Raw genomic sequence first — 21,268 nt, forward strand, 5'->3', positions numbered from 1 at the left:
GAAAATTTATGAAAGGGTAATTCACACCATTGCTCTCAAAAGTAGTGAATAAAGAAAAGGGCCTAAAGTAGATTTGTGGTAGTTAGCCACTTCACAACACATGGGATAGACATTCCCATTACAGAAGGGAGAAAAAGGCATAAAGAAATGAGTAACTGGCCCCATCCCACTATGTCCAAACCTCAAAAGGGAAAACCACATTCAGTCTTAAAGTTCTGGAGTCCTCTTCCTTGACTTCCCATTCCACTTTCTGAACATACTGGTGAGGTGGTTGGGCCCAGAAGGCCTTTCAAAGTCCCAAGACTTTGCTGGGTTCATCCCACACTTGAGTTTTCCCAGGTTGGAGTTAAACTCCAGTAGCTCCACAGTTCTGGAGCCTCCATGGCAGTCCTGCTGCAACTTCACTAAGCATTGCCCTGATGGGGAATCTCTGTGAGACCTCTGATCTCACACATTCAGCATTGCTCTAGTGGGGACTCAGAAATGACTCCATCCCTGTGATAAGTCCTTTCCTGGGTCCCCATATTGTCTGAGATATCCTTTGAATCTAGGTATATATATCTCTGTACTTCACAGCTTTTGCATTCTGCACATCTGCAGATTGAGCACCATGTAAACATTGCCAAGGTTTATTGCTTGGACCTTCTAGAACTATAGGTTGAGGAACACCTGGGCCTGCTTGAAACTCTGTTGGAGTGGCTGAAAGGTGCTGCACAAGGATTTGGGAAGTAGATTCTTGAGGTGGTCCTAGGCAATAAATGAACCCGTGGAGGGTACCTTGGGCCTGTCTGCCAAAACCATTTTGTCCTCCTACATGTCTGGGCTTTTGATGAAGATGAGAGGGGCAGACTCAAAAGATCTCTGAATTACATGAAGTGTCTTTCTCCCATTGCCTTGATCCCTTCTATTGGTATTGATCTCTTGAGCAAACAGTTGTTCAGTTACACCCTTGGTTTCCTTTCCTGAAAATCCTTTTTCATTCACCACATGGCCAGGCTGAGAATTTTCCAAATCTTTCTGCTCCGTCTCCCTTTTAATTATAAGTTCTATTTTAAGTCATCTCTTCTTTTCTCTCATTTCACTGTAAGCAGTTAAAAGTAGCCAAGCTGAATCCTGAATGTTTCACTGTTGAGAAAATTCTTCTCCTAGATATCTTAGTTCATTGCTTTTAAAGTCTACATTCCATAGAGTCCTAGGACATAGATTCAAATTCACCAAATTCTTTGCTGCTATAAAACAAGGATTGCATTTAATCCAGTTTCCAATACCTTGTTCCTCAGTTCCATCTGAGACCTCATCAGAATGGCCTTTAGTATCCATATTCCTATCAGCATTCTTAATGCTCTGTTTATGGAAATACAGAATTTTTCTAGCCAGTCCCTCTAAATTCTTCCAGCCTCTGCCTATTACCCAGTTCCAGAACCAAGTCCATATTTTCAAGTATTCATTATTAGCAACAGCCTCACTTCTCAGTACCAATTTTCTGTCTTTATCCATTTATAGTTGCTAAAACTGAATACCACTGACTATTCATAATGAATAGAAAACAAATATTTAATTCATAGATCTAGAGATTGAAAAGTCCAAGAATTATGCCGACATCTGCTCAGCATGTGATTAGGGCCTTCTTGCTGCATTATGATATGGTGGAGGTTAACAGAGTGAGGAAGTCACTCCTACAGTAACCCCTTAATCCATTAATCCATGCATGGATTAATATCCCTTCATGACTCAATCATCTCCCCCAAAGTCCTGCCTCTCAAATATGATTAGCATTGGGGATCAATTTTCCAACACATGAAATATGGGGGACCCATTTAAACCATAGTACCAAATGTCCCCATGGGGGGCCAAATTACCTGCAGTAATTTGAATCTCTGAAGTAGAATATAAAAGAGAGGTTTGGTCACATGACAATAAGGCAAGGGCTCAGGGCTGGGGTTGTAGATCAGTGGTAAAGTGCTTGCTTAGCACATGTAAGGCACTGGGTTCAATCCTCAGTACCACATAAAAATAAATAAAATAAAGGTATTGTGTCCATTTACAACTAAAAATATTTTTAAGAATAAGGCAAGAGCTCAAACATAGCTATCAAAATACAAGATTTAGAAGGAACCAAAATTTGTCCTACTTGATGCCAAACTGCTGAGCTATCATCATATCTAGGAATGGGTTTAGTCCCAGATCTGGACTGTTATCTCACAGGAATAAATGGAAGAGTTACTTCCTAGGAATTGCCTTCTTCTGGAGGTGTGGGGGTTCTGGAGGACTGAAGGGCTATAGTGGCAGGGAACTGGGCAGGTCATTATGAAGATTGTCATTCAATGGTATAGTTGCAGTTATTCTCAACCACACTAAAAAGGAGGCAGTGGGCATACATCTCATGGCAGCACCGTAGTTAGCATCCTTGAATCATCATAATGGAAAGTCCATGAGTTATGGATATTCTAGACAAATGTAAGACAAACCTATAATGACTTTTACTAATAGCAGACAAGAAGTGTTTAGTGTTTGGTACTACTGGAGGCACTCTGGAGCAGTTTTTATTTAGGATCTTTCTGACTGAATTCCTCATCTGAAATTTCTGAGTGGCTTCTTTCAGAAACAGCCATGCAACCAGGGCCCCTCACTCTGCACCAGAAGTTGCCTAGGGTTGGGAAGCCTTTGAGAAAAGAAGCCTGACAATGCCAAGATGCTAGCCACATTCACTTAGCACAGACATCTTAGTGGAACACATATCAATAATACTTCTTCCACTTTAGCAGAAAAATGGGATTCGAAAGTCTCTGATTGGGGGACTGGGGTTATGGCTCAGTGGTGGAGTACACATCTAGCATGTGTGAGGCACTGGGTTTCATCCTCAGCACCACATAAAAATAAATAAAATAAAGGTATTGTGTCCATCTACAACTAAAAAAAAATATTTAAAACATTAAAATAAGAAAAAGTCTCTGATTGGTGGCCATGGACAGCACCAAAAAATATATTTGATTTTCAGTACATAATGGTCATGGTTAAATTACTGATCACTAATAAAACAGAAGTCATTTTAAAAACATGTAACTTTTGATTGGCAAGAAAAGTAACTTAAGTCATTTTGTGATTGAACCCAGGCCTGTCATGTTGACATCATTCAATTGGAAACAAGTTGTTTCTAAACACATTAAAAAAATTGTTGATGGACACAATGTCTTTATTTATTTAATTATTTATTTTTAATGTGGTGCTGAGAATCAAACCCAGTGCCTCACATGTGCTAGGCAAGTGCCCTACCACTGAGCCATTACCCCAGCCCCTCTAAACACATTTTTTTTGACAAAGGTCTTCTAATATTCTTATAATGTATTGATTTTACCCATATATTTTTCCTTTATCACCTTCTGGGAGGGAAGAAGTCAAGAACTTTCTTCCCCTATAATCTCTCTTTTTCTGTGACATCACTTTTCCTCACAAAGTTTTTGAGCTGGCAGCTACATTGTCAACAGTATGTCTCAAACAGAATGCCTTTTGTTCTGGTCAGAACAGACTAAATGTTAAAGGAAAAGAGCAGGAAGTTGGTTGTCTCTGGTTAGGGATGGGGAAAGGAGAGCTACTTTGGGCTTCTGACCCTACTGCTACTGTCTCCTGCCTCACTTTCTCCATGTATCCTTCCAGGCAAGGAATGTGGGCTGCTGTCTTCCCAGAGAAAGGTAATCTAAAGGATGATTACTACCAAATTAGGAAAATATCAGCTACCATCTCCCTATTTCCCTGAAGTCAAACACACTCCAAATTTGCAACTTGGAATGGCAAAACATTTTAAATGTAATGATGACCTTTCAATCACTTGCCATGTCTATCTGAAAGACACATATAGCCAGACACCTCATAGTTTTAATGCAAACTTTCACTTTGTAGCAAATTTTCAGGAGCACAAAACAAGCCAGGGCTGACTCCAAGGAGGCCTTAAATGGGATTGGGGTTCAAAATTATATTTATTACTACTTGGGTTTTCTCTTTATTTTTTTAATTAATAGGGGATAAAAGTCTTGAAGGTAAATGAAAAGTTACAAGTGGGGAAAGATAGCACCTAGCACTTAGAGGGCTCCAGAGACACAGGGATTTCTTGCCTATTGTCAGAAAAGGGCAGCAAATGTGATCAGGTGTATACGGAGGAACTTTAGCTTCAACTATGGTCACATTCATAAATTTGAGACTCCCTGGGGGCCCCAGGCATACATTTGAGAATTATGGGCAACTGACACTAGCAGGGAATTACTTTGGGATTTCTTTTATACTCTGCCAAGGTTCAGTTCCAAAAAATTACCATGGAGATGTTTAACTGTTTCAGAGGCTAGGGGCTAATAATACACCTTGAAGTGATTGTAGTGATAGAAGAATGGTCCAGATTGTCACTATGTTTTATTTAATTCTAATGATTCTATGATTAAGTAGACTATAGATGAACAGATAGCCTCCAGAATTCTAGAGGTTTTATGGCAAGAAATGTGTCATTGACATCAATGCCTATGAACTTGTAGTGAATACCCGTTTTTTTTTTTTTTTTTAAACTGGAACTTTGTATTCTTGCCTCTCTAGTAAGCCAATTGAGTCTCAGGCAAAAATACAAATTAATGTGGGTTTATCAAGTACTGTTAGAATAATTTCAAAACATTGCTCATTTCCTCCCGACATCCCTTTGAAATTTCTTAGTGTTATTCCTTTACTTTTCACTGGTAAAAGATTAAGCTAAAGAAAGTTTGAGTAAATTGTCTCCAGCTACCCAACAGCTGAAGGATGGAGTCATCTGGAGAACTCCACTTCTAGACTTTGTTCATCATATCATGTATCACAGTTGATATACACATTACAAAATCACAGGATTAGAAGAGGCCTTGATGATGATGTAGTTCAGTCTCAAATGTTTAACTCTCTTAATAATACCCCTGCCTACTAGCTATTCTACCTTTGCCCAAATATGTCCTGTGATGATATGCCATTCCATTTCTCTCCTGTGGTGTGATTATCATGTTGAAATCGGGTGGCTACATTTCCTTCTTCTTCATCATACACTATTCAACAGCCCCCGATTGTTTCCCCTAGTATGCAATTCTTTATCAAGAATGCTTTCCTGCTGGGTATGGTGGTGTAGGCCTGTAATTCCAGTGACTTGGGAGGCTGATGCAGGAGAATTACAAGTTCAAGGCCAGTATTGGCAACTTAACGAGACTCTGTCACAAAATAAAAATATGAAAAGGACAAGGATGGAGCTTGGTGGTAAAGCTCCACAGAGCTTGGATTCTATCCCTAGTTTTTTAAAAAAATGCTTTCCTGAGTAGTGATGCAGTATATATCTAGCAGTAAGGACATATTGCTTCTTCTTTATTGATTCCATCTTTTTTTAGGGGGGTACTGGGGATTGAACTCAGGGGTACTCAACCACTGAACTACACCCCCAGCCCTATTTTGTATTTTATTTAGAGACAGGGTCTTACTGAGTTGCTTAATTACTTGCTTTTGTTGAAGCTTGCTTTGAACTCACCATCCTCCTGTTTTAGCCTCCTGAGCCATATTTAGGGTAGCAGCAGCACAGTAATGGTTTGGCAACCAGCAAATAGCTCTTTGTCTTGTCTAGGAGCTGTACCTTCTCAAGAATGCTGGTGTGTAGTAGCCTAGATCAAGAGTCATGTAGCCTCACTGGAGGTCATTGCCCTGGAAAATCAAGTGGTGCTCCTAGTTTAAAAAGAAAGGCTGCCCTTGGCCAGTGTGGGGTGGATGCCTCTGATTACTCTGGAAGTATCTGGCCACATGCTTAGAGGTAAAGTTCAGGGTTCTCTAGTTTGTGTTAGGAAAGTGAGAGGTCAAATTCTTTAAAAAAGAAATTTAGGGCTGGGGTTGTGGCTTAGTGGTAGAGTGCTTCCCTCACATGTGTGAGGCACTGGGTTCAATTCTCAGCACCACATATAAATAAACGAATAAAATAAAGGTCCATCAACACTAAAAAATATTTTAAAAAATATTTACTTTTTTTAGTTGTATTTGAACATAATACCTTTATTTTATTTCTTTATTTTTATGTGGTGCTGAGGATCAAGCCTAGGGCCTCGTATGTGCTAGGCGAGCACTCTACTGCTGAGCTACAACCCACCATCAGAGATCAGATTCTTAAAGAGGCCAAAAAGGAGGGTAAGGAGAGAGGGATGGAGAAGGAGATGACAGCTAGGCTAAGTAGTAGATGCAGTATAATCATTATTTTTATCAATGTTATGTTTACCTTTGGCAGGAAGGGCCCTAGTGCCAACTTTTAAATACTTTGCAATCCTGGTTTTCTCTAATAAAGCCACTTAGTCTAGTCCATAATAATGCTTTCCTAGCTTGTAGTTCATTTCTTGTAAGCACAGGGTAACTCTGTACTCATCTACTTATCCTGCTGGATGCTGGGCTCAGCGCTGTAGCATGGTTGAAAGAAAGGACCTCAGGATTCAAAGTTCTAACTCACAGTTTTCTGTCAGGCTGCTGGGTTGTGTTCTCCAATCTTGATGATAAAATGGGATGAAGCTGGGCACAGTGGCACATACCTGTAATCCCAGCAGCTTGGGAGGCTGAGGCAAGAGGATTGTGAGTTCAAAGCCAGCCTCAGCAACTTAGAGAGATCCTAAGCAACTCAGTGAGACACTGTCTCTAAATAAAAAATACAAGAAAGGATTGGAGATGTGGCTCCGTGGTTGAATGCACCTGGGATCAATCCTTGTACAAAAAAAAAAAAAAAAAAATAGGGAGGGGACCCTGGGGGAATGGAAATAATCATACTAGTTTAATCATTTAGTTGACTTTAGTAATTCAGGCTTCCTCATGGGTACTTTAAATGAAAAACTAATAGGAATGACCAAAAAAAATGATTTCCAGTAAAGATTAGTTTAGCTTATTTGAATAGCTTCTCCAAATAAGATCTGTTATTTTCACCCAATTAAGGCGCAGGATCCAAAGAACACTTTTTATTCTGATCAGACAAGCAATTACCCAGAAGAGCTTAGCACTGGCAGCAGAATATGCAAGCCCACCTTTTCCCATTTCTGGGTTTACAAATGGATACATGCTAATTAAAAATCATGGCAGTCTCTGGTTCAAATAACAAGGGGACTTTAATGCTAGAAGAAAAAATTAGGCTCCCAATAAGGAAGGAAGAAAAATGACATGAAGGTCAAGCCAGGGCTCACCACTATATACTCCCTTAGTAGTCTCAGAGGAAAGCTAGTTGGTTAGCACAAGCTGTAAATTATAATCACATCTGTATGATGAATAAATGTTTATATTCCAATGCCAGGAGCTGTTGGCTACAAACTAACTGTATTTATTCTTTAGATACAAATACATCTTGTTTTTAGAGGACATTTTTAATGTTTCTCTGCCCAGATTGAACTTGTGGCAAAGATATTATCACCTCAGTTTCATACATGGCCTTCCAACCATGTGTCTCTAGATCCCTGCCATGTGGTGAAAGACTTTTCTTTTAGGACACCATGGAGATCAGAAATCTTGCCTTGGGTTTTATTTGGAGCAATTATCAGTTCCTTAAAATAACGGCTATTGGATTGAAGGAAGTTTTTTGTGTCTTTAGAGTGTCTTTCTTTTCTACTCAGAGCTGAAATGAACATGAAGGATTTAAGTTAGATGCATGGAAGAAAATTTATGGTGCTAGACTCTAGAATGAGTGATCAAAGAATGTCATAGAATTCATTCTGAGTGGCTTCAAAGACACTAAAGAATCTAATGTTAATGTAGTGTTAAGTAATAGTTGAAAATCAGAAGTTGTGCATCTTTTCTCTGCTATTAAAGTCACCCCATTGAGCTTGAAAAAAATCACTTTCCTTGTCTGCACATTATTTTTTCACATCAATAAAATGGGGAGGAGACGAACTTAACAAATCTTTCCAAATCTGACATTCTATTAATTTCACTTATTCATTCATTTAAAAAGTATGTATGGGATACCTGCCACCTTCAGAAAACTGATGTAGGCACTAGATATTCAAAAGTCAACAAAGTAAGTCAAATAGCTTCTTGAGAGAGGCAACACACACACACACACACACACACACACACACACACACACACACACACACCAGGTGGTGATAATGCTATGAAGAATCCTGAAGCACAGCAAGGGGATAGGGAACAGTGGAGGTGCCTTTTTAAAAAAGGAAGATCTGGGAAGGCCTGCCTGATAAGGGACCAACGAGTATGCATCTAAAGGACAGGAGAGAGCTAGCTATGAAGCTACTTGGGTGATGAACATGGCAGGCAAAGGCACTGGGGCTAAAAATTCCTCTAAAAGGTGAGTATGGGTGGAACAGATTGAGCAAGGGAGAGATATAGATTACAGCAGGGAGACACCAGGGGGCAGGTCCTGTAGGCATTGGAAGGACCTTTGCAGGTGTTTGGGAAGAATTGCAATGTCTGGCTTATGTTTTAAAGGGTGATTCAGGCTGCTGGGAAAAGACTAGATTACATAGGGCCAAGAGTGAGAACAGGTAGGAGATTACTATAATTGCCTAAGTAAGAGGTAATGGTGGTTTTGGCTACATTGAGGTGATAGGGGTGGTGAGAAACGCCATATTCTAGGGTTGTCTGGGATGATTCAAGGCCTAAAGGGTTTTGTCCAGGGCATCTCCTGGCCCTTTCCAGATATCATGAATATATAATTGTTCTTCACACACCTAGAACATAGGGAGCTTGATTTATCCTTTTTGCAAACTTCCTGAGCAATAGACAATTGAGGTTGTTGGTAGCATTAGTCTAGAAAAGACTTCCTCTCCTTGAAATTGTTAAGGTTATTGACTGTTGGAGGAGAAGATATTATGGCTGTAATAATCTTTCTGGTTAGACAGGGCTACCCGATCATCCATTTTGCCACTGGCATTGGTGTACTGTCTCAGGGTCCCAAATACATTTTTTTTTGGTACTGGGGATTGAACCCAGTGTGCTTAACCACATTCTCAGCCCTTTTAATTTTTATTCTGAAATAAGGTCTTGCTAAGTTGCTCAGGTCCTCACTAAATTGCTGAGGCTGGCTTTGAATTTGCGATCCTCTTGCCTCAGCCTCCTGAGTTGCTGGGATTACAGACATGTGCCACTGTGCCCAACCCAAATACATTCTTAATCTTGATAATTATGTCTGTATGGCACCATATGAAATAGAATTTTGGAAATTATCCTCTTTATCTAGTCAATGCAGACAATTTGGAGAGTTAGACTAGACATTATAGACTTCTAACACATTTTCTCAATTTTGTACAATTTGTTTTCCTGTACAAAATGTTGTCCTGTACAATTTGACCCTTGGTATCTTTTATTTTCTGAAGTAGTGATTCTGTTGCCAATGAAGTAAAAGAAAAACAATAGATGAAATGGATTTTTGCCATGGTCTTGTTGTTAGAATGCATTCCTATGCTAAAGACAACCCCTCTTCCTGTTTCTGTCTCCTTTCTACTTCCCTTGGGCTTGAGGTGTGGGCTTGTCTTGTCCTATTCTGTATTTCCAACTTAAACCATAGCTATATAACAGCAGTATAACCATTCTTTCCTTTGTATCAATACTTGAGCACTAAAATGGAAACATAAAAATAAAGCACTGTTGTGTGTTAATACTCTTATACTAGAAAGACACTAAGATATTTTAAGCATTATTTAACAGTCTTGTATTTGTATGCAGAAAAGTTAAAGGACCTGGAATCCAATAAACTTTGTTCTTTGCTCTAAATTTGCTGTAAAACTGAGTTAAAGCACTGTTCTTTAATAAATCAGAGTGAACAATTAAAAAATGAATAAATTGTTAGTAAGTTTAATATATAAAGAGTTTAGACAAATAAGTAAGAAAATACGAAGACTCTAGTAGAAAAATGGATTAAAAATATGAGCAGTTTCTCACAGAAGAATAACACATGGCTTACCATATTAAAAGATTTAAATAGTGCTTATAATAAAAATTCAAATGTAAAACAATAATGAGAGCAGTTTTTTGCCTGTCAGATTGACAAAGATTTTAAAAATATTTTTTCAAACTATGATTGCAAAGATGTGAGAAACAGAGCCTGGGGTTGTGGCTCAGCAGTAGAGTGCTTGCCTAGCACATGCAAGGCATTGGGTTTGAGCCTCAAAACCACATAAAAATAAATAAATAAATAAAATAAAGATAAAAAAAGATATGAGAAAGAGGCACTCTAACATAATGCTAGTTGGAGATCAATTTAGTAATTTAGATCCAATTTAAAAAATGTATATACCCTATGATTCTCTAATTCCATTACCAGGGATTTACAAATAACAATTACACAGGTGTTGAAAGACATGTATACAGGGATTTTTGTTATGGTGCTGTTTATAAAAGGAAAAGAACAACAAAACAATCAACCTTGAAACCACTGGAATGCTAATTTAATACAGCACTGGTTAAATAATTATGACATATTTGTATGATACAATATTGCCGTTAAAAACAATATAGATAAACGTCCCCATGGGGAAAGATAGCCATAATGTATTTTCAGAGGAAAATAATACATTGCAGAACATTTGTTATAAAGAAAAGTCTTATGTGTATTTGTCTGAATATTCATAAAATATCTAGGAGGACTCACATAAAATGTTTGTAGTGAACAAAGTTAATTTTGAGAAGTTAATTTTGAGAGTGGGAAACAGGAGATGTTCTCCTTTATGTGCTTTTATATTGTATTAATTCTTACAATTAACATGCTTTTATATAAAAAAACTCCAAAGTAAGCAAGTGAATGTGCATAAGGGTACTGGCAATATAGGACTCTGATACTTGAATAACTTCACATCTCATATCTAGAGTTAAGAAATTAGAGAGTGGAAGGAAAAAACATGTTTGCTTTGATGTGACACATCCTCATTTTGCTTGGATGGACAAAGCCCAGATTATTCTAAGTACTGGCTTTCTTGGTGGGGACTGAAGCCCTTTCCTGTGCAAGTACACTGGGAGGCGGAGAGGTAATATCTGCCCAGTGGTTTGAGTGAAAACCTATTTAATGAGAAGGGGATGGATTGGAGCATCTCTGTGAGTCATTTTTAGCTCCAAAGTTCTATCCACTGTAGATAATGAAGCTGAAGGTGGCTGAAAACAGCAGATCACCATGAGCTGTCATGGAAGAGCAGAGGGGGATTTAGAAATTTTGTTCTTGAGCTTCAGAAGTGATTGTTATAGGTCATCACCTCTCTTTCCCGTGGGGAGAGAGAGAGAAAAGTGGTAGTCTCAGAGGTGAACTGTCGCTGGGACAGGCTTCGTCTTTGTTCTCTGATTTGGCTCTTTGGAAGGTTCTTTCAGTACTTTTTTCTTATCAGGCTTATAGCTCTCCTTCATTAATAGATAGGCAACAACAATCTTCTGAGAGTGAGGTGAAACAGGAAACCTTTCTTCGGTCAAACTCCTTCTAATCATGTGATGTTCTCTCTGCTCTACTTTTGTCTTAGAACAGAGAAGAGTTTGTGGATTGTTGCCAGAGGCAACAAAATGTCTGGGCTTATCAGCAGGTCCCTGAACCCAGGATGACCTTTGCTATGGTGGCTTTCCTTATGACTCTAGAAACTTCTTGGTGATAGGAGAAGAAACTCCGTTCCTTATTCTATCTTGCCTGTTGGCCTCAATATCCTATCAAGTATGGGGCTAGAGTTATTAGAGATAGTTCAGCATAATTTGCGGGGCTGTTAGCCAGCCATCTTTGTCAAACTATTGATCCTATGCCTGTAGTTTAAAATTTCCTCTATAGGAAATAAGAGGCAATTTCGGGGACAGAAACAGATACCTATGCTCCCATATGGACACCACTTTCCTCTTATCTCTAACAGAATTTATATTGCCATTGATTGTTTATATTTTTCCTGCCTCACCTCAATAAAGTTATGCAGAAGCACTTGGTAACCAACTGAGTATGGGATACTGAGGACAGGGTAGAGAGGAAGACAACTCCTTGGTTTAAAATCTAGACAACTGAAAGGATAATGGTGCCACTACCTGAGAGAGGATCCACTTCATGAGGAGAGTGAGGAGCATGAAATGAGGCTAGAACAAGGATTCAGATCACAGACTGCTACTATACTTCATAAGTTTGGATACCTGCAGGCCCTCTTTTTTTTTTTATTGATACTGGGGACTGAATCCAGGAGTGCTTTACCACTGAGTCACATCCCCGCATCCCAGCCCCTTTTATTTAAAGACAAGGTCTCATTAAGTTGCTGAGGCCAGCTTTGAACTCACAATCCTCCTGCCTCAGTCACTTGAGCTTCTGAGATTATAGGTGTGCATCACCCAGGTTCAGTAGGTCCTCTTGCTAGCTCATATGAGCTTTTGCAAGTTTTTAAAATTCAACTTATTCATGTCTTGTAAAAATGGATAATGGTATTATTATCCTGCATGACAAGATGGTTGTGTCCAATAAGATAATGCAAGTTATGTACTTAGAATGGGGATTGGCACATAGTGAATGCTCCATTAGTATTTGCTATCATTATTACTGTTAGAAATCATGAATTTTTAATATTTAAAGTACATCTAGATGGGTATATCTAACTGAAAATTGAAAAATAAATTGTGGAACCATGAGAGATATTGTGCTACAAAGATATAAGTGACAGAAGCTTGGGCAGCACCAGTATCTATGGGAGAAAAAGATAAGGGGTCTGACAAATAAAGCCTAAGAAGCAGTGTGGTAGGGGAAGAAGGAGGATACCTAGATAAGCATGGTAGCATGGAAGCCTTGAGAACTGCTGAGCAATGAAATAAAAATGGGACACAGACAAAGCAAAGGGGCATTAAAAACTTGGAGGTGATGGATTTGTTTATTACTCTGTGGTGCATAGGTTTATACATGTATCCAAATTCATCAAACTATCCTCATTAAATGTATGCAATATTTTTTGCATAACAATTTTTATATCAATGCAACTGGTAAAACATGGGACCCAAACATTAGACATGTATATATGAGGTCAGAGAAGAGGAGGGAGTGTCATTTGGAGAAGAGGATAGACAAAAGAGAAGAGGGTCAAAGACCAATATCGTCAACTCCTGACAAATATTTGCTAAAGGGCAAATATTTGCAGGGAGGGGGAGCATGGCTAAAAGCACTTATATGTTTCTATATAGTGAATTGCTTTTGAGGTTAGTTCATGGTTTCTTCCCTGCAAAGTGTTGTGCAGAAAGCTCCCTTTATGTACTTGAGATCAAGTTTAAACAACCATATTTTTTTTCTAAGAGATGAATGAATATCACTATCTCCTAGAGGGGTGTTCTGGCTAGACAGCATGTGCATGTTTGTTCTCTCAATAAAATATATGAATTTCTTGAGGTCACTAACATTATCTTTTAATTTTGTTGTGAGGCATACGATTAATAGTGAAAAATACTTGGAAAATCGAATAGAACTAAAATGGATTAATCACTGGCTAAAGCACTTATCATCAGTGCGTTGTTCTGGATAGACACAACTTGTAGCTGTTTTATTTATTTTCCACTTTGTTGTAAATGTTATCAACACATACAGGGACTGTTCTAGTTTGATATACATGCATTATTTCATTTAATTCTCACTATGACTCAATGAAGTAGACTTCATTATTATTTCTAGTTACAGAGTAAACTGACATTTAGAGAGATTAAGTGAGTTGTCCAAGGAAACATATCTAATAGGAGGCTGAACCTAAACCCTTCCACGGCAGGCTGCCTATAAATAGCAGGAGGAATTTTGTAATCTCTCCTCACATATTGAATGCTTAGGATTTCTAGACTAGACTCTTTAGGTCTTCTTTCTGTGTTCCAGTCACTTTCTGCAGATCCTAATGTCCCCCTCCACACTGTGCAATCTCACCATGAGACTAACAGCTAGATAGAAGCAGGAGTAAATGCAGTGTCTTGTTGCTGATTTTCTATAATCTCAACACAAACACTTATCAATGTTGTTGAGATTTAATCTCAGTAGCTCATCTGTGAGACCAATTTTAATTTGGAGCCATCTGCCACAGGCAAATGAGTAATTATGGCAGAGCCCAGAGGGGCGGGCCATGGGGAGAAGGTTGGCTTAGCCTCTTTCCGCCTGCCTGCATTGACGCAAGTGACCAAGAAAGAAAATTACTTGGGTGGGCTGTTGATGCAGAGGCCAGAATCTCTACCTCCCTGTTGCTTAAATTCCTTAGATTCCAGTGAAAATGTAAGGATGACTTTGAAGTCATGCAGCTTGCCTGGTAGCAGAAGGGAGACTATTGCCATCAAGGTCAGGCAGAAGGAGATAATCTGTGAACTGGGCCAGCTCACTATCTAACTGCTCCCTCACATTGTACTGGCAGCACCTTGTCATGAATTCCACTTCCTGGATAGTCTTTCCACACAATGTGACAGACTAAGTCAAACTGAAGGAACAAAGCCCGAAGGAATAGTAGTCATTGACCTCTATCTAACATTTTCAAAAACTTTTTTTCCCAAAGACTTTGACATATCTTAATCTTATTTCTTCTTTACAGCAGGCAGTAAGGGTTAGGTATTATTAGCTTCACTTTACAGAAGATGAAATTGAGCTATAGAAAGCTTGTGAGTTGTCCAAGGTCACCCTGTTAGTTATAAGCTGGCTAACAGCACAAACTCTAAATGAGAATCTGTTCTTCTCTTCTAGGCCAGGGATTTTCAAGTTATTCTTGTGCTTCAAGGGCCAAGGAGATATAAGAAACAGTACTATGTGTGTATGTGTGTGTGAGAGAGGGGAGAGGGATGGAGGAAGGGAGGGAGAGAGAGAGAAAGAGAGAGAATGGAGAGGAATATTTGGATGCAGAAACAGAAGACACAGATGAGAACTCTGTGACAATGGAGATAGAGACTACAGTGATGGCAGTTATAAGCTAAGGAATGCCAGGTATTGCTGGCAACCACCAGAAGCTAGCAGAAAGGTGTGGAATTAATTCTCCCTCCAGAAGGAACCAACCCTACTGACACCTTCATTTCAGACTTCTGGCCCCCTGCACTGAGAGATAATATATTCATTTTGTTTAGGCCATTCACTTTATGGATATTTGTTATGAAAGCTGTAGGAAATACGGAGAGGTGCATGAACCTCTTACTTAGAAATGGGTAGAGATAAGCTTGTTGAATGCTGATTTAAGGCCTAAACCCCAGATTCTCATTCTGTAGGTATGCAAGGAAGCTCAGGAATCTGCATTTTTACAACTTTCATATGCATGTTAATAGATTCTAAGTTGGTTTTGAGCATGCTCATATAGTCTCCCTTGCTGACAAGAAATAGGCTGGCATTAGACCTCCTGTTGTCCATAGACCTTGAATTCTGAGACTACTTACCCCAAGAAATCACAAATCCTCCAGGTTGCCAAAATCTACCCCTAGAGGAATAGACCATGGTGATTAGGTAGTGGGCCAAAAACGTCAGATTTCTGGAGCAACTAGAGGACCATAAAGTAACACACACACACACACACACACACACACACACACACACCCTCTGGTGCAGAAAATTCTACCTGCTAAAGTCTCATCATTTTTACTTTAATATTTGATCTCTATTAAAAATGCATGTCTTCATATGGTGTTGATACTTGAAAGTCATGTCAGTCATTTATACTCTGGCTGTGATCTTCATCTGAGAGTAGTTTTGATAGGCTAGAGAGGCAGAGGAACATAAGGGGGATGGGGGAAAAAAGAGCAGAGGAGGTATTGCCACTCACCTGGGGCTCAAGTTCTTGCCCAGTAATGACAAGGAGAGGATTGGTTTATCTTCCCCAAAATAGGGGAGATCAGCTGTACCCAATGTCCTGGAGAGATAGGGAAGAGCCTCTGTGAAACAGGACAGTGGTTTGGAGATTATGTGTAGAAGACTTGAGTACCTTCCTGTGAGTGGACCACCCAGCTGAATCCAAGGTCCTTTAGGAGGCCTGTGTTGACTCATAGCCCTGATTGCTCCCAGGTAAACAACCGTGTATCTATCTCCCAGAAAGACAGAGCTCCAGCACTGTGGCAGTCTGTTGTTATAGTTACTGACATCTGACTTATCATAATGATTGTCAGAGCAGTGGAAGAAAATGAAATGTAGCACAGGCTGCTGGGAGGGGTTGGAGTAGGGCAGGAGAAGGGCAGGAGAAGGCTGCTGCAGAAACTTGGGAATGGACCTGATGGCTTTGAGTTTGTACATGCAGTATGATATCTGAGCATGGACAAAGAAAGTCTTATATTGACTGTGTCTGAAAGGGTCCTGGCAAAAGAGAGCTTGCCCTAAATAGCTTTACCCAGGTTCCATATGCCTGACTTTCCACCCTGAGTGGTTCATTCCTATTGAGTTAAAGTTCTGTCTTTGCCCAGGAGAGGCAAAGACTGCACTTGAGTGTAAGTATACCTGGTAACTTTCATCCTGACTGGCAAAACTTCATCATTTGCTAGAGCACTCAGGAATGATGGGGAAAGTGGACCCATTGAACAAGAACTTGGCCTATTTTAAAAACTTAGCTAGTGTCAACATTGCTAGGTTCCCCACCCCAAAATTTCCATATGTTCTCTTCTTCAAACAGTTACTAGTCTAAATGGGATTGAATATGAAAGCCAAAAAGGTCTTGTTTGTTTGTTTGTTAGTTTATTTATTTTTGGCACCAGGGATTGAACCCATGGGTGTTTAACCATTGAGCCACATTCCCAGCCTTTTTAAATATTTCATTTAGAGACAGGGTCTCACTGAGTTGCTAAGTGTCTCTCTAATCTTCTGAGGCTGGCTTTGAACTCAAGATCTTCCTGCCTCAGCCTCCCAAGTTGCTGGAATTACAGGCATGCACTACTGAGCCCAGCTCAAAGAGGTCTTGTTTAATAGCAAGTCGTGTGATTTCTAGGTAATATATTTATGTATCCTTCATGAGGGACTCCTTCATGTCCCTCAGCAAATATTTACATATCATCAATTATCTAGTAGGCACTTGTTTAGATACTTATGGGATAAGCAGTGGAGACAGTTGGGCACTAAATTTATGCCTCACATTTAGGAACCAATCTAGTTACAGAGACTAGGCATTTCTACAAGTGAGGCTGACCAGTGGTAGAAAATGGCATGAGATTGGTATCTAGTGAAGGGAAGAGCCAATGGGTTGCAGGATGTTGGGGACAGAAAAGGTCATTTTGGAGCAAGGTCACTAGAAGTCTTCAAGATTAACACATTAAACCACTCAACACTTAACATGTATTTGGGAAAAGGGGACACAGAAAGAAATGAGTTTTGATGGGGATGGTGAAATGGATTGAGTAGGAAACATTCACCTCTTTGTTTTGTTATTCATCCAGATCCTTCAGGCCTGTTCTTTCCAGAGGGCTCATCCATCTTGCATTCATATGTTCTGTCTCATAATTCTTAACACTGGGAATACTAAGATTTATTTAGATTGCCAGGGAAGCAGTATTGGTAGTGGTTAAAGGGCAGTTCAGGAGCTAGGCTGCCTGGGTTAGAATCCTGCCTCTTCCATTTATTAACTGTGATCAGAAAATTGACCTGATTATCCTGGGATTCAATTTTTCTCAATAGTAAAATGTGATGATATAATAGTGTCTACCTAATAAAGTTTCTCAGAGGATTAAATGAGGTAAGTAATGTAAGGTGCTTAGTATAGTGCTGGTTGCATATTACTCATTCATTAAATAAATATTTACCAGGTGCCTGTGATGTTCCAGGCACTTTTCTAGTGATGTAATGCAGCAGTGAACAATAGAGACAAAGTCCCTACTTTCTCAGGACTGTGTTAAATGCTGATGGGGAAGGAGGGCATCTAGACCCTTTACTCAAGAAACCTTTAGTCAAGTGTCTTGTTTTCTACTATCTCTACTTTGTGGAATGTATTGAGGTGTTGTATTTCTGATGATTCAGTATTTTATTTGTCCCTACTACATGCCCAATTCTATGCTCCTAAAGAAGAGAGACAGTGAAGAGACTTGTCTGACTTGGGGGGTGTTTACAAAGGACTAGGGGAAGACAAGACTAAAAAAGACTATTATATGAGGGGTACTGAGTGTTAGGCTTTATGGGTTGGTTTCTCTTCTAATAAGGAATGCTATGGTATGGATGCAGTTTGTCGCCAAAGGTTTCTTTTGCTGGAGGTTTGGTCCTCAGTGTGGTGATGTTGAGGTAGTAGAACCTTTAAGGGGTGCAAAATAATTAGGTTATTGGGAGCATTGATTTGGAAAGGAATGAATGCTGGTCCTGCAGAGTGAGTTAGTTATAAAAGAACATGTTCTTATAAAGGAAAAGGCAAGTAAGCAAAATTCAGCATAGCTGAGGCCACTATATATTCTCATATTGCTCTTTTTGCCTGTGGTTGGTTCCCTTTCCATTTTTCCTACCACAATGTGATGCAGCCCAGGAGACTCTCATCAGAAGCTGAATAGATGGCACCAAAACTGAGTTATACATTTTGTTGTTGTTGTTTTGGTACTAGGGATTGAATCCAGAGACACTTAATCACTGAACCACATCCGCAGTCCCTTTTATTTTGTGTTTTGAGAAAAGGTCTCATAAGTTGCTTAGGACCTTACTAAGTTGCTGAGGCTGGCTTTGAACCTGCATTCCTCCTGCCTCAGCCTATAGAGTCCCTGGGATTACAGGCGTGTGCCACTGTGCCTGTCGATACTTTTCTTTATAAATTACAAAGCTTCAGGTATTTTGTCACAGAAACTGAAAGTAGACTAATTCAAGGAGATATTATACTTGGTGAAAGATGGACAGGAATGATAGGATCATTATGATATTTCAATACAAATAAACCAAGCTCATTTTTTTTTAGGATGGCTTGAAAGAAGGGAAAATTCAGGGAGGCCAGCTAGAAATTTTTTGTTAGTCCAGGACAGTGGATCTCAAACCTTAGCATGCATCAAAATTCCCTGGAGGGCTTATTAAGTTACAGCTTGCTGAACCCAACCCCAGAGTTTGTGATTTTTAGAACTGAACTGGGGAGTGTTAAGGTTTTTCATTTTAAAATAAGCTCCCAGTTAATGTTGATGCTGCTCATCTAGGGACTATACTTTGAGAATCACTCATCTAGGAGAGAGATGATGGAAATAGAGTCATAGTGGTGGAAGCTGGGCTAGAGAGAAAGAAAATATGTATGGGAATTAAGAAAGCATAGGGCTTAGGAATTAAATATGGAGGCAAGATAGAGGGAGGTATCAAAGATGACTATGGAATATCTAATCTAGGTGCCTTGAAGCATATGATAATAACCAAGGCAAAACCCAAACGTCTAAGAGTGGAATGCAGTCACATAAACAGGTACTTGAAAAATATGGGAGGGCTTAGGTCCATCTGTATCTCTACAGTGGCATCCAAGTTCAAAGTTTCCTTTCTCATCTGCAGAAGAGAGGCCAGTGGGAATGAGAAAGCCAGGTCTGTGTTTGGTCTCTTATTTTCTACAGTGTAACCATTGAATAGAGTAAGGAAATGAAGAAAGAAGCAGGGGTAGGAGAAGTAGAAAGAGCTTGCATATTCTGGAAATGAAGAGCACAACTTTGAATTGTTATGTATTGAATGTATATGGGCAAATATTAAAAAGGAAAAGGCAAGTGAGTATAACTCAGCATAGCTCTAGAATACCACCTGAGATCACTGAAGCGATTCCTGAGATAGGGCTTCCTAACTCCCGACTATCTAACCTTCCCTAGTTTCAAGGCTTTGAACTGTGTGCTGCTGTTTCTGGCCATTTCCCAGCGTTTAGGGAGTTCTCTTACCTGTTTCTCTCCACTGGGCTTCCTGTAGCTGAGCAGAAGCTCCACAGCACCCACCACTTCCTTGCGGATGGCATAGAGTAATGCATCACCCACATACACGCTGTGGTTCAGCAGTAGCTCCATGATCTCCAGGTTCTCATTCTCAATAGCAATGAGCAGGGCACTCCGGCCCAGAGGATCCATGCAGTTGATGTTGACATTGTAGTAGATCTCGGCCTCTTGTAGTGCCTGCTTCACAGTGGCATAGTCCCCCTTCTCCACAGCATTGAGGAAGGCTTTCTCCTCGGCAGAGAGCTCCGTCTCAGCCCTCACAATTTGCAGGGGGATGCGGTCTCTATATGGTGAATAATTGACCTTCTTGTAGTATAGCTGAGCCATGGTTCATAGCAATTTAGAAAGCTGAGTGAGGAGAGAGGGAAAGACCAAAAACATTCTTAGTTATTTGAAGGTCTCAGGTGACAAGTTACAGAGGGCAGCCTTGCTAAGGGGTTGGAAAAATCCCAAAGTGTTTTAATGACACTATCCTTTCCCTCTTGCCAAGGGGTACAGCAGAAAAAGCTCAGGGTTATGAAGACCTGAAGGAAAACACCCGTTCTATCACTTGTCAGCTCTGAGACTTTGGCTAAGTTACTCAAACCCTCTGTGCTTCACTTATTATTACTAAGGTTATTCATGTTAATAATATTACTGGCAGTTATCATTTAGTGACTGCTTATTGTGTGCCAGGTCCTATGTGAGAGAATAATTCTTGACTTGTAAAGCTATTGTGAGAGTTACAGGAGGTGTACATTATCGAAGCAACTGGCACAGAGTAAATCTTCCAACACATGGTACAAATTCTTCCTTCTTTCCTTCCTTCCTTTCTGCTGCCTGAAAATACTCATAATAATACTGCTGGTTGATGATGGAAAGTTGGTGCTCATCTTTGGCCAGTTTCCTTTTGAGCCCTTGGTCTATGGGTTTGTACTAATTTTCAAGATTACATTTGCAACTGTCCCAGATGCACATCCTAGATTGAAATGCTGTTTTAGTGCTAACTGCAATCCTGTTTCTTGTTGCTGCTCACTGGGGAAGGGATATTGACTCCAATCAGCCAAAGCCATCTGCAAAAGATAAGCATGCACTGCCTCTGCCCATCCATGATTTTTTTCCTTCTACCATTCCAAACCAATGCGCTAACAGATCTGAGAATCTGTTTGATTTAATTCTGAGAAGTGAATGGTCTGTTTTATTTGTACCAGATCTAAAGCCAGATTATTCTTAATGAAATTGATTTTTAAGTAAAAACCTATTTACTGAGCTCCTACAATGTGTTTAAACTTTATCTGGGAGGGCAAGAAAAAAAGAGAAAGTTTTTGCCTTCATTTGCATAGAATGAATCACAGGATAGAGCTCTTGTCTTATAATTTACAGGATCAAATTCACTCACATTCCTTATTGACTCCTTGTACTAGCCCTGTAAGATGGAAATGATGATCTCAGGGGAGAACATGAGGCTCAGATCCATTAGGTGATTGGCTCCCCT

The 21,268-nt window shown here is 39.7% G+C and overlaps 1 protein-coding gene across 1 annotated transcript in view; it reads right to left on the reverse strand.

Annotated features, from left to right (window-relative positions):
- Trpc5 (transient receptor potential cation channel subfamily C member 5) overlaps positions 1-20,121 on the reverse strand; it is a 140,039-nt gene extending 119,918 nt beyond the window's left edge. The window contains exon 1 of the mRNA XM_077107057.1: positions 19,744-20,121. Within this exon, the coding sequence (XP_076963172.1) occupies positions 19,744-20,121 (378 nt within the window). The remainder of the gene's footprint in view (positions 1-19,743) is intronic.
- Positions 20,122-21,268: the final 1,147 nt, after the last annotated feature.

Source organism: Callospermophilus lateralis, chromosome X, assembly GCF_048772815.1.
Source record: "Callospermophilus lateralis isolate mCalLat2 chromosome X, mCalLat2.hap1, whole genome shotgun sequence".
NCBI classification, from domain to species: Eukaryota; Metazoa; Chordata; class Mammalia; order Rodentia; family Sciuridae; genus Callospermophilus; species Callospermophilus lateralis.